At 41.0% G+C, this 14,144-nt stretch overlaps 1 protein-coding gene across 1 annotated transcript; it reads right to left on the reverse strand.

The window, feature by feature from the left end:
• Positions 1-9,466: 9,466 nt before the first annotated feature.
• On the reverse strand, positions 9,467-13,941 carry LOC127158113 (uncharacterized). Its single transcript, XM_051101264.1, has 11 exons — positions 13,279-13,941; positions 13,088-13,168; positions 12,843-12,920; positions 12,276-12,353; positions 12,118-12,178; positions 11,507-11,536; positions 11,332-11,376; positions 10,784-10,956; positions 10,564-10,631; positions 10,028-10,128; positions 9,467-9,594 (listed from the first exon to the last, which is right to left on the reverse strand). The coding sequence occupies exons 2-11, from the start codon at positions 13,106-13,108 to the stop codon at positions 9,584-9,586; spliced, it is 666 nt and encodes a 221-aa protein (XP_050957221.1). The 5' UTR covers positions 13,109-13,168; positions 13,279-13,941; the 3' UTR covers positions 9,467-9,583.
• Between the last annotated feature and the right edge of the window lie 203 nt (positions 13,942-14,144).

Below are 14,144 nucleotides of genomic sequence, written 5' to 3' on the forward strand. Positions count from 1 at the left end.
ATTAAGATAAATCATTAAATAATAAATATATATTCTATATTTATTGATCTCTTGCTACAATAATCTTTAAAGTCCATATTTTGTATCAACAAAATTCATACAAGTCACTTTATTATTTAGAGCTCTGCCCTCATTTACTCATGTCCCTTTATTTCCAGGGCTCATACATGCACACTGTGTCCCTTATTAGGGCTCACACCGTCTTTCTCAAGCGAGGCAACTCTCCCTCTGCGAAACATAGCAGGGCCTGCAGTCACCGCTCACAAGATGCAGAGTTTATCACACATCAATCATTCCCCTACACCTTGCACAACTCCCTCTCTACCCTCTCTTGTGCCGTTTAAATACACCAACCACTGTATTCACTATTTCACTTGCACAATAAACAAATAAATAACCTTAACAAGTTTGCACTCTGTCTTCACTTGATAATCAAGGAAAGGCAACCCTTTCCCTTACAAGTTTGCACTCTGTCTTCTCGATAACCTTATATCAAAGAAAGGCAACCCTTGCACAATAAATAACCTGACAAGTTTGCACTCTGTCTTCCTTGATAACCCTCAAGGAAAGGCAACCCTTGTGCCTACCTTGTAGGACTTTTGCCTAGGACTCTACCAGCGCTTCTCTTTTAATCTAATTCTACTTAAATATAAAAATCTGAATTCTGTTCTCCTCAAGTCCAACTCAACAGAAAATACAGATCAATGCATGCATTTAGTGCTTTTGGAATCAAAACCCCTTTAATTTATTTAACTCTTTCCTCCAATTACTATAGTTCGATAAATAGTTCTGCCTGTTAATACATAAGAGCATGTTAGGGGAGGCACGCAGAGTGTAAACTAATAAATATTATTGATTACTAATTTGAATCAGTACATTTATAGCTAAAACAATACCTTGAAAATGAAAAGAAGCAGGTTTTAATATATTTATATATATGCATAAATAATAATAATAATAATTATTATTATTACTTTATGTTTTTTTTTTTTTTTTTAAGAGTGAATAGGCACAAAATACACATTCTGATGTGGTGCATATTATGTATTCTTAATGTCATAATGTTTGCATTTATCAGCCTAAACAACAGTCTTTGCTGGTGTTTGGACCTCCTTGAAGAGAGTATAGTCTCCATGACAAGATGTGTTTTTTGCAGTTTTTCTGTCTTCGAGACAATGGGTTAGAATCTACACCCAGGTCAGTCTGTGGTTTGGTTGCAGACTCTGCTATGACTGTAGAGTCCGATACGGGAGCGACAGCACCACTGGCACTTGCTGCAGGTGTAAGCAGTGGTGAAGTCAGTGGGGGCAGGCTGAGCGCTTTGCTTCCGGCGGGTCCTCTTCTCCTCCCACTGCATTTCTCTTCTTTCTTCGGCTAGAAGGACACCAATCTTGACGATGGATCGCCAATTCTCGCGGTCCGATGCCACTACCTCCAAATCAGCTGGGCAGATGCCGCACGCTTTCAAGTCTCGCTTGCAAGCGTCCTTGTAGCGCAGAATTGGCCATCCAGTTGGTCGTGTTTCTGTGGCAAGCTCCCCATACAGAACGTCCTTTGGAATGCGACCGTCATCCATCCTGCACAGGTGGCCAAGCCAGCGCAGTCGCCTCTGTGTGAGGATGGTGAACATACTTGGCATAGCTGCCTGAGACAGAATGGCTCTGTTTGTAATATGATCCTGCCAGGTAATGCTCAGAAGTCGTCTGAGGCAGCGCATATGAAAGGCATTCAGTCTTTGCTCTTGGCGAGAATATAAAGTCCAAGCCTCACTGCCATAGAGGAGGGTGCTCAGGACGCATGCTTGGTACACCTTCAGTTTTGTTTTGAGGGTCAGCAAAGTATTGTCCCAAACCCTCTTTGCTAGCCGAGCCATAGCGGTTGCTGCTTTGCCTATCCTTATATTGAGCTCGGTATCCAGGGATAGGTTGCTGCAGATGGTGGAGCCAAGGTAGGTGAAATTTTCCACTACCTCCAGGGTGTGGTCGCCAATAGTGATTGCAGGAGTGGTGCTGACATCTTGAGCCAATATGTTGGTTTTCTTGAGGCTGATGGCAAGGCCAAACTCTGTGCATGCATCTGCAAAGCACGTGATGAGTTGCTGGAGGGCACCCTCAGTGTGTGCAGCAAGAGCAGCGTCATCTGCAAACAGCATCTCCCTTATGAGTACCTTGCTCTGAGGCGGGCGAGGTTGAAGAGGTTCCCATCACTCCTAGTGTGGAGGAAGATCCCGTCTTCGGAGTTGCAGAAGGCGTAGCGCAGGAGCAGGGAGAAAAACATGCCGAAGAGCGTCGGTGCCAGGACACACCCTTGCTTCACACCACACCTGATTGGGAAGGGGTCTGAGAATGACTCGCCATACTGGACTGTACCCGCCATGTTCTCATGAAATGATATAATCAGCTTCAGGAGCTTGGGGGGACATCCAATCCTGTGTAGGAGAGTGAAAAGGCCAGTCCGACTGACCATGTCGAACGCCTTGGTCAGATCTATGAAGGCAAGGAACAGGGGATGTCTCTGCTCACGGCATTTCTCCTGTAGCTGCCTAAGGGTGAACACCATATCAATTGTTGACCTTTTTGCTCGGAACCCGCATTGCGACTCCGGATACACACGATCGGCGAGCAGTTGTGGACGGTTAAGGATGACACATGCAAAGGCTTTCCCCACAACACTGAGGAGGGAGATCCCACGATAGTTATTGCAGTCGCTGCGATCGCCCTTGTTCTTATAGAGCGTGACAATCTTAGCGTCTCGCATATCTTGGGGTATGATGCCCCCTTCCCAGCATTTGAGCAGGAGATTGTAAAGGTGGCCGAGAAGAGAGCTCACTTTTCCTGCCTTTATGATCTCTGATGGAATTCCATCACTGCCTGGTGCTTTCCCACAGGCAAGTGAATCGATAGCCTTCCCAAGTTCCTCAATGGTGGGTGGCGAGTCAAGCTCCTCCATGATGGGCAGAGGCATGATATTTCTGATGGCTGTATCAGTAACAATGTTCTCTCTTGAGTACAGTTCCTGATAGTGCTCAGCCCATCTCTCCATCTGCTTGCTGCGATCTGTGATGATCTCGCCGGAAGTAGATTTTAGGGGAGCAGTCTTGATGGCGCTGGGACCAAACGCTTTCTTCATGCCCTCATACATGGCTCGGATGTTACCACAGTCTGCCGAAGTCTGAATATTGCTGCATAACTTCAGCCAGTAATCGTTCGCACACTTTCGGGCAATCCTTTTGGTGTTGTTACGTGCTTCTCTGAAGGCAGCCATTGTCCTTGCAGAAGGCTGTCTCTTATACTCAAGGAGAGTGGCACGTTTTGCAGTGATGGCAGGCTCCAGCACCTCGATACCTGCCTCAAACCAATCTTCACTCTTTTTCACTTTCTTCCCGAAGGTGTCTGAGGCGACCTTGTATACGGTATCACGGATATACTCCCATCGCGTCTTAACACTGTCTACAGGGCAGTCCTCCAGGGCCTCATCAATGGCCCTGGCGAAGCGTTCCCGCAGCTCTGGCACTGATGTTCTTGCTGTGTTGATGCGAGGGCGGCCTTTCTGCTTCAAGCGATGGGTTCGTCTAGGTTGGAAGCGCACCTTACTGCTGACCAGGGAATGGTCCGTGTAGTCAGCACTATGATACGCGCGAGTGACGAGCACGTGCTTGAGCATGGATCTCCGAGTAACAATGAGGTCAAGCTGATGCCAGTGTCTGGATCTGGGGTGTCTCCAAGACACTCTATGATGGGGCTTGGTGGGGAAGAAGGTGTTGGTGATGCACAGGTTGTGGTAAGAGCATAGCTCAAGTAGTCGCTGTCCGTTCTCATTAAGCTTGCCAACGCCAAAGTGTCCGATGCAGTGTGGCCAGGTGATGTAGTCAGCGCCCACCCGGGCATTAAAATCTCCAAGCATGAGTAGGTTGTCTTTGGTGGAATCTCTGCAATTTTGGCATCGAGTTCGTAATAGAAAGCATCTTTATCCTCAGCTGTAGAGCATAGTGTGGGGGCGTAGACGCTAAAGATGTGCAAGGGTCCTGATGAGGTTGTGAGACGGAGGGAGAGGATACGCTCAGTCCCCTGAGAAGGAGGTTCTACTGATGGCAAGAGAAAATTTCGCACTGCAAAGCCGACCCCATAAAGTTGGCGCTTGTCTTGCTCCAGTCCTTGCCAAAAGAAAGTGTAATCTCTCTCCTTCAGACTTCCACTGGATGGAAGATGTGTCTCTTGAAGGGCGGCAACGTCGATGTTGAGCCTTAACAGCTCGTGGTTGATGGTAGCGGTTTTTCTAGCATCGTCAACTTGCTGAAGATCGTCACAGAGGCCGGGGCACAATGTTCTGACGTTCCAGGTTGCCAGCCGCAGGGCTGGTGACTTTTTGGTCTTTTGATTATTTCCTGGTGCTGGGTTTTACAACCTGCCTGTCGATTTTGTCTAAGCTCCATGCACCCGATGAAGCAAGCAGGTTGTGGTGGGGTAGTACCTAACTGCCCGGGGGCTGCCCAGGTTAAGGCGGGCGGTAACGACCCAATGGAACACGATGGTTCCTCCCACCGTCGGGAGCAACCCCTAGCGCCCGGCTCGACGCCAAATGAGCCATGACTTAACACTGGTAAACTGCTGCTCCCCGTGTTGTTTCTGCACTAAAACAGTGCAGCTGGAGTGACCTCTCCAGGTGCAGGCCTGGGCTAATGATATGGAGGTCCTGGGTTGCCCAGACGTCAGGACCCCCCTCTCGGCTTTGCTGGCAGGGTCTGACAGAGAGGCGAGCCAATACAGTCAGTGCCAGCGCAGCTGCAGGAGTTGCCGGACAGTGAAGTATTCCTTCACCATCCGCCTGAGGGGCTCCACTCCTGATTTTCTGTTGGGGTTTACTCCCTTAGCCTTTGCATCCCCTGGAGCTAACCACAAGGCAGTGGTTCACGAGGGTTTCTGTACAGAGTTTTCCTTCTCTGTAGTGGTGTGATGGTACATCCCTTGGGTCGCTCTTTGTCTGGAACCTCCCCCTCGACCTTACCGCCATGGGTGGCCCTACCAGGAGCTTAAGCTCCAGGCATTGCTCTCAGGTTCATCGGAACACGCAAGGCTCTCCACCACGGCAAGGTGGCAACCCAAGGAGAGCAGGTGAAATGTCAGAGACAAGTGTCAAATAGTCAAGTCACCATTATATATAATGTTTTTTTACAATGTAGAGTGTCTCAAAGCAGCTTTACAGTATTAAAAGGTTACTCCACTCCAAAATGAAAATTTTGTCATTATTCACACAAAGAAATAAAAAATAACGACTTTATTTAACAATTCATCTCCTCCGCATCACCCTATAGTGCCATTTTAGAATGTTTTACCTGAACACAAATGGTGTATGCTGTTTTGTGTCATCTGTGCCACACGGATATCTTCTATATTTATTTACACTTTGATTTGAACAATACGCTGTTTGTGTTCAGGTGATACTGATGCAGAGGAGATTTATTTTTGTTTTCTTTGCTTACAAAAAGTATGTTCCCGTAGCTTTGTAAGACATCACACGAATTATTTTACGGATCGCCTTGCCACATTTCTGGACGTTGATCGTGTTAATTACATTACTGTATATGGGGGGGTCAGAAAGCTGTCAGAATGCATTAAAAATATCTTAATTTGTGTTCTGAAGATGAACTAAGCTTTTACAGGTTTGAAACGACATGGGGGTAAGTGATTAATGATGAATGATGAATTTTGGGGTGGAGTAACCCTTCAAACAGGGAAATAGTGTGTCGAAATAGTTCTGTTTTCCTCTGGCCAGACGAAAATTTAAATCTACGTTGCAACAAAGTTAGATTGTGCAGAGAACTCATCTGGTTCCCGTGGTCTTGTCCGGATTGCCGTCGAGGTAAAGGTCTTCAGATGGCATCAGTCTCTGGCGCTCATCTATTTGTCCTGGTCTCCGCTGACATTCAGGTGTAGAGATCATCTCTAGGTGCTGATCCACTATCTGGGCTGGGTACAGACTATTTCCGGCTACCTGCAGTGACCATTTGACCTGGATACAGTCTGGATGTGGGTGGCTACAGTGACCTCGGAATAAGAACCAAAAAGACTAACATTAATGTAGATGCCAATCTGACAGTTTAAATCTAGATAATACAATAGAATACAAATAATAATAAAAAAAATACATATATATAAATGTACATTTTTGGGTGAACTGTCACTTTGAGTAAAAACATTTAATTCACTGTAAATTTATGTACATATATAGTAAAAAGACCGTCTTACTGGAAAATTGTTCTTTTAACGTCAGCGACAAAGTAATAATTCCAAGTGCATACTGATCTCTCTCTACATTAAAGTTGGACTCCTCCTACCAAAATGAATTTGCATAAATGGGACAGCACATAAATAAATGACAGTGCAAACATACCAAAAACCCAAAGAAAAACAGATTCTTTATTATTATTGTTTAATAATAAAAACAACAACAACAACAAAAAATCTTAAAATATCTGCATACAAATATCTTTATAAAGTAATATTATCTTATAAAATACATAATGTAATTGAGATAAAACACTTACTTTCTGTTTTCCTTGATAAAACCAGCTTTCCTGGCTGCTGCGCATTGTGAGTGAAAGAAAATATCGCTCTGAGAAAAAGTTTAGGCGCGCACAACACATAAATATCACTATTAATCAATGTGTTGTATTCTGTTGAACCCCTGATGTCACATGGATGTCACATTACCAATCTCCTTGCTACGTTTCTGGACGATGATTGTGTTAATTACACACACACACAAACATATATTATAAATTAAGCATATACCCACTTCTTCAGGCACCACTACACCACTGCTTTTGCATTGAGACATTTTAAAGTTATTTTAAACATCTATCAAATCTTAAGTAAATTTTGTATCAGTTTTTTTTTCTTCATTTTTTTAGGTCCTTATTATGAAATGTGTAGGGTGACATAAGCCGGGTTTGAGCTCCAGTATATGTACAGAAATGCTATAGGCAACTTGTTATACCCATAAGGCTGAGTCTATACACTTACTTTAAATTGGGACAAGAGGTCAAATGAACCATCTTGTAAATGTGGGGTAACTTGTCGCTGTAAAATTAAATGTCAAACTTAGCATCATGCCAATACGAGCTGTACAGAACATTAAAGCAATATTAAAAATCTCACACTTGGTTTTTAGTTTGGATTAATCTAGTATATATGAAAAAGACCCTGAGCCTTAATGTTAATAGACAAAATTTAAAAAATAAAATAAATAAATAAATAAACCCTAATTGCTCAATAATGTTTTTTTTTATGTGTAAGTTTACAAATATTTGTTTCTTATACATGCACCTAGGCAATAGAACTGCATATTGACAGTAAATTGTTTAGTTTTCTAATACATACATATATAGATAATCTATATATACTATCTACAGTATCTATCTATCTGCTAAATTGACGCCTAATATCAGTATGAAACGTGATAAGATCTGATGCTTGGTTAATGAATTTTAATCACGTTGTCTGCCTTGGCTCAAACTGATTTGCTGAAATCAGAATCTGAACGCAATCAGTGATCCTTATAGTCAATGAAAACTAAGTCATTTTAACTGGAAAAAAATGAACTATATAGTGTGCCAATTTTAATCTCATTGTAAGACTCGTTCTCAGCGTGTGTGAGACAAACACAGAGCGCTTTTCTCAGCCAATAATGCGCTCACTGCTCTATATCAACACGCTGTTGGCTCTATATCGACAGAGTGAAACGTAATTGTTCAGTGCTCAAATGTAGGCAAGTGAAAATGTATCTGTGCTAAAATGTATTTTACACGTTTAACAAAAACACTGGCGAGTTAAATCCAACAATTTTTTGGCCAATAGGTAACAGATATTATTTGTTGACTTGAACGCGCTTATGTTGCTGTTGTGCTGAAATGTCAATCACTTTTCATACCTTCATTTTGGCTTATAACTTTTGGCGTAATGTTAAGTCACTTTATCATGTACATGACCTGAATATGTTTAACTCTTTTTCCTAAATATCAGTAACGTTATCTGAATACTGAAAGAAATATAGTTAGCCCCAGCAAACATTTGGACGTGTAAGGACCATTGAAAAGATGTCCCTCCGACACGTCCCGTCATGGTTGAAAAATAGTTTCAAAATGAAAGTTGAACCGACGTCTGTGACGTTATCTGGACGTGAATTGCACGTCTATTCTGGACGTCCCTGGACGTCTAAATGCATCATCTTCTGCATGTCTATACTATGTGTTAATTTAATTTAATGTGTTAATATAATTTTAGTATGTAAGCCTACATATAAAATAGTCACACACCCATTCTGGAGGTTTAGACAACTTAACTTACTACAAGTTCTAAAATGGTCCAAAATCGGTCCAGTCAGACCTGAACGTCTAAAAAACGTTTTAACCACGTGTGACCCCCACATGAGGTTAAGGTCACAGGAAAATTGATTTGTACATATTGTATTTATTATTTGCATGTTTATTTCTATGTATTTATATACTTTTATTGTTATGAGTGTGTATTTCAAAGAGAACAAAGTTGCATTTTCTAAATACTGAGTGGCAGTTGAGAGAAGAGTTGCCATGGCGACTTCAGTCAACAAAGAAGGCTGCTTGACTAAAGGCAAACTCTTGTCTCTCTCTTTCTTTACTACAAAAAAAAGGTTAGTAAAATGATCAAATGTCAAGAAAAAAACTATAATTACATTACTTACATTGAAGTGGTCAAGTTTATGAGTAACTGTACATAAAATAAGCATTTTAATATATTTATTGATGGGTTGTTTTTATGTTAAAGTTATCAACTGTCAGTGTGTGTGTACAAAAATACAGTATAACAGATACTGTTGTTACTTACGTATGTTACTTACCTATGTTACTTACCTGAATCCAGTCTGCTGTGTGAGTTGTGTAAAGCTGTGATAGAAGTTTGTTACCTCGTTTAACCATTTATTTGTTGCTACTGTGTGCTTGTATAGACTGATACATGTTTTTCCTATGTGGAATACTATGGGTTAAAGTTTCATGAATTTATTTTGATTAAAGTCAACAAAGAAGGCTGCTTGACTAAAGGCAAACTCTTGTCTCTCTCTTTCTTTACTACAAAAAAAAAAAAGACGGCGGGGTCTGCAACACACGTGTAAATTACAAACAATAACACATTGTTTGTGGACTTAAGCAAGAAGTAGACCATTCTAATTTACTACAACATATTTTGTGCATATAACATTTTTAAATACCTTCCATTTGTTAAACAGCTACTATTCAAACATTAAAATAGAAATAGTATAATGTAGGTAATTCTGAGTGTGTAGCAAATTTCTCAAAGCTTTACATTAATTTTAAGTAGACATTATTCAAACAAGAACATAACCAAAGTAAAGGATAAAAGTGAACACATATGTATATTTATAATCTTTTATTTATTTCTTTATTTATTATTTCAAAATGTTTACTATAGCACATTTCTATCGGTTAATTTCTTATAGCCACCACCCCCAGCTCTTCATGGAGCGCGTTTTAGGTGTTCCGCCATTGCTGTGTCAATTTCGGAGTCTGTGGCAGTTGGACTCCACCTCTTTAGAGCATATCTGAGGGAAGGGAGTATGAATATTTTAAAGAAATAAATATATTGGCAACATTTGAGTTAAATGACATACACTTATTTTGAAAATGCCTTTATGGTTATACAACTACATTTAAAATACAATGGAACAAGACTTTTCAGTTTCATGAAAGAAACATTAGTAACAAGTAAGCAATAAGTATTATATGTTATTTTAGTCTAGAATAATTTTATGTCAATAAAAGATTTTCTGCATTTTTTTATGTGTGCTAGAGTACATAAAAAACAGCATTAGCCCACTGCCGCTTCAGTATCTCTATGGTGCTCTTGAAATAAAGTAGATGTGTAACTGTGTGAACGTGAACAGGACATTTCTAATAAAGACAGGTGGTCTTTTAAATAAATAATAGACAAGGAACATGAGATTCTGTTTTAAAATGTCATAAGGCCAAAATTACCTTGAATTACATAGTACAAAGCTGTAGCTTTGAAAGGCTTTTTGTCAAGTTGGCCACCACCCCTCATATTGAATTTGGCCATTAAGGCATTTGACATGACTCTGTGAAAGAAATGATTCAGTATTACTTCACTTCAGAAACATTTTAACATACGGTCAATATTACAAATTAACAGTAGTGTGCATCATGGCAATGTTAAAATACTCTCACAACCATATCACTCCATCTATCATGTAACAAGTACTCTGAACTATGTCCTTTTCCATATCCAGAATTTTTGTGACAAGTAATGAATGTCATTCATTGCTTATGCTGCCATTATACGGTGATGCCTTGTTTTCAGTCTGCCTAACTGAGTCAGTACTGACATCTTAAAACTTTAACACAAAAACAGGCATGTTTATAAGGAGATATAATAGTGTGTGACAATAAATCATGAATTTAAGTAAAATCAAAGGCTGAGTTTATTATTGTGGCAATCATATACATTGTTCCTGAAATATTATGCAGCAATACACACAAAGGTAAATACATACCCGTTCATGATTTTTTTTTTAACACAGTCCCTGACAGAAGATCCACCAACTCTGGACAGTTGCTGAACCTAAAAGTGACACCACGATTAAAATAATGTGATATGATATTATAAAAAGTACACAGTTCAGTTCTGTGTGTGTGTGTGTGTGCGCGCGTGTATGTATGCATATACTGTACACAAATATAATACACCTATGCTTTGTTAAATTTGGAACTTACACAGATCCACTTCTTTTCATCATCTTTGATGTATTCTTCAAAAGATTTTAGGTCACTCTCTGAATCCAGTCTTTTAAAAGATGATGTAGACTTGCCAGGGTCCAAAATGGCAGATTTTCGCTCAAGTTCATCTTTCAAAACAAACAGCATGGAAAAGACCTTCCTTTGGAATCCTGAAAGAAAAATCAGTACATTAATATATACACACACCCTTCAAACAAGACTACTTAAACTCCAAAAGTGAACATGACACTTGCTGTCACATTTTGTGTTTACACAGGGCATTAGGCTTGACTGTTTATTTAGAACCTATTTCTCAGACTTCATTGCCTGCTGATTTCGGTGAATATAGGGCTGCAAAAACTGAAGAGCAAGACTGAATTGACTGAGGTATCAATATTGCCATTTGATTTTTAGTTAACAGCAACTATTGAACCTCTAACAAAGGATGATAAACTCAGAACATTTACAGACTTTGCTTTTTTTTTTTTTTTTTTTACTTTATGGCCAGTGTTTTAAATGTCACATATTCACATAACATTCCTTACTTGCAGTTGACATAGGGTAAGCGCTCCGTGAGGGTCTGGTGCCACCTATTTAAAAATGTAAACAAAAAAAAAAAAAAAAAAAAAAAAAAAAAAAGGAAAAAAAATAAGTGTAAAATGTACATTAAATTTTGAATATGACACCCCCATGGCTGGAAAAGACCATTAACATACATACCCTCACTTCTGTGCTCTCTCCGCAATGCAGCTGTCAAGTAGCAACACAACATTAGGAAATGCTGTTATTAGAGTTTCAGGACCATTGTTGTACATTATTGAAGGCAGTTTTAACAAGAATGTCTGCCAATGTCTGTCTGTCCAATTCTACATCGTCAATTATTGTAGCCATGTAATCATTAACGTTGAGTAAATCCAAGGCAGCCAACCCTGATCTTCGAAAGCCATTGCCCTGCTTGTTTTCTAACTATCCATGCCTTACTTACTGCTGATTAGCAAAGGATCAGGTGTGTTGTCAATCAGAAGCTGGAAGGGCAGGGACAGCTGGAAAACAAGCAGGGAGGTGGCTCTCGAGGACCAGGATTGGTTATACCTGTTCTATTCTATTTTCAATTGTGAGATAATAAGGCTGCTGTGCATTTTTACAGCACTAGTTACGGTCAAATTAGCTGGCTGTACTTTAGCTCTTGTTGAGCAATGACAGACATTGTAGCCTCTATATTTTTAACTGTATGAATTCTGATTCTGAGAAATGTATGTATTTATACATTAGGCTGTGTTGTCATTAAGGTGTAATGTGTATACAATAAGATGCAACAGCACAGTTCTCACATACACTGGGGCGTCCTCTGGGACTGGGATGGCAATGAAGAATTTGGGACTGGAGACAATACTATGTAGACATTAAAATGAAAAGTGTAAAAAAATAAGAATTTGAATCTAGTTTATGAATCCTCTTTATGTGAATGACATGACACAAATTACAATACCTCATTCGGTTCTGGCACATGGCCTGGAAGAAGGTTCCTGAATTCTCTGTCTGACAGATGGCTGTTCGTTATGTGACCCTACAAGACAAATCGCACCCTAATGTAAATTAATGAATCATAAAAGACATAAAAACATGTTTTAAAAATTTCACAGAAGTGAATCTTTTGAAACATCTTCTAATGTTAATCTTACATTGTGGTTAGAGATTTTAACAGAGCAAATCTGACCCAGCGCAAACAGACCAAAACTGCTGACCAAAACTGGCGAATTGTCATCTGAAAGTTTACTTAAGGTCAGATGCACCCTTGGAGTGTCAATAAAGTGTCATTAACCATGTAATCTTTTGATTAGTACTACAACATCTTAAAAGTGTCACTTGGACATTCAAAATCATAACATATTCTTCAAACTTTTCTAGATGCTGTAGCTGGTATTACAAGGCGACATGGAGTTAACATTTATTCTGTAATTGACAGGACTGTGTTTCTCTCGCCCTGTAATGGCAAAAAAGCTACTTCGTGGTCGTACACATTTAGATTGATAATTTTTTAAACATTAGCACTTACGCCTAAACATGTGTCCACGGGTTCACGAGTGTTGTTGACGTTGATCTCGATCTCCAGTGGTGTCATGTTGTGTATCCACTGTTGGAAAAAATAAAATAGAAATAAAGGACCATTTTATCTATGGAATTTTGAAGATGTTTATAAAGAGCTTTGCAATCACTTTAAGTTAAATACACATTACTACACTGTGAAAATTAAAAAAAAAAAAAAAAAAAAAAAAAACAAACAAACAAAAAAAGACATACTTCTGGGGGTAGCCGTTTCATGAGATGTGGGCCTTTGCCTCGGTCTTACTTGAAGATCCAGTAGGGTTTGAGTAAATTGTCCTTCATGGTAATATTAAAAAGAACATGTTAGTTTTGGAGAATTTCACTGTCAAATTGTACTATGAATTGCCATCTATGAAAAAAAAAAAAAAAAGAAAACAGGGACATACGTGTCACGTATCAGGCAGGAACAGACGAACAACGACGTAGTGAAACGAACAGTTTAATAAAATCCACAAGGAACTCGGGAAACACAGGAACACAGGGTGGTAACATTAAGGTCTGACACATGAGGAGGGTAATCACACACATTAAATAGACAGACTGATTAACACACCAGGTGCAGACAATAAGGGAGAGACCAAAACACACAGATCTGCAGGGGGAAATGATGGGAGAAACCAACTAAAACGTCCAGGGGTGTGACATTACCTCCCCCTCCCGGAAGGCGCGTCCTCGCGCCGACAAACAGGGACAACAAGATGTACAAAGTCTTAGGAGGGGGCTTCGGTGGAGGACGGACTCCCGGGAGGAGGGCAAAAGATGGAGTCCAGGGTGATGACGGGATATTCCATGGAGGTGATGATGGAGGGAGGAGCCAAGGAGGTGACAGGAGGGGGCTGGAGCAGGAGGAGCCAGGTGAGACCCAGACCGCAGCCATGATGGAACCCCACGGTGGAGCCGATGGAGGGAGGAGCCATGGTGGAGGAAAGGCTGACGACTCCCGGGGGCCGACCGACGGAGGCGGAGCAGGTGGTGGTAGAGCCCGAGGCGGAGACGGAAAGCCGATGGTCCTGGGCGACACCGAGGATCCGGAGGGCCAAGGCGGAACCCAAGGCTCTGGCGACCAAGACGGAGGAGGAGATCCGGAGGTCCACGGCGGAGCGACAGAGGACCGAGGCTGTGCCCGCGGGAGGGAGGAGGTCCACAGAGCCGGTGGGACGGAGCAACGAGGCGCAGCCGGAGGAGTATAGTCCAGAGGCGAAGGTGGGGCGACGACTGACCAGGGCGGAGCCGGAGGGACGATGGAGCCCGG

The sequence above is a fragment of the Labeo rohita genome, unplaced genomic scaffold (assembly GCF_022985175.1).
Source record: "Labeo rohita strain BAU-BD-2019 unplaced genomic scaffold, IGBB_LRoh.1.0 scaffold_1344, whole genome shotgun sequence".
Lineage (NCBI taxonomy): Eukaryota > Metazoa > Chordata > Actinopteri > Cypriniformes > Cyprinidae > Labeo > Labeo rohita.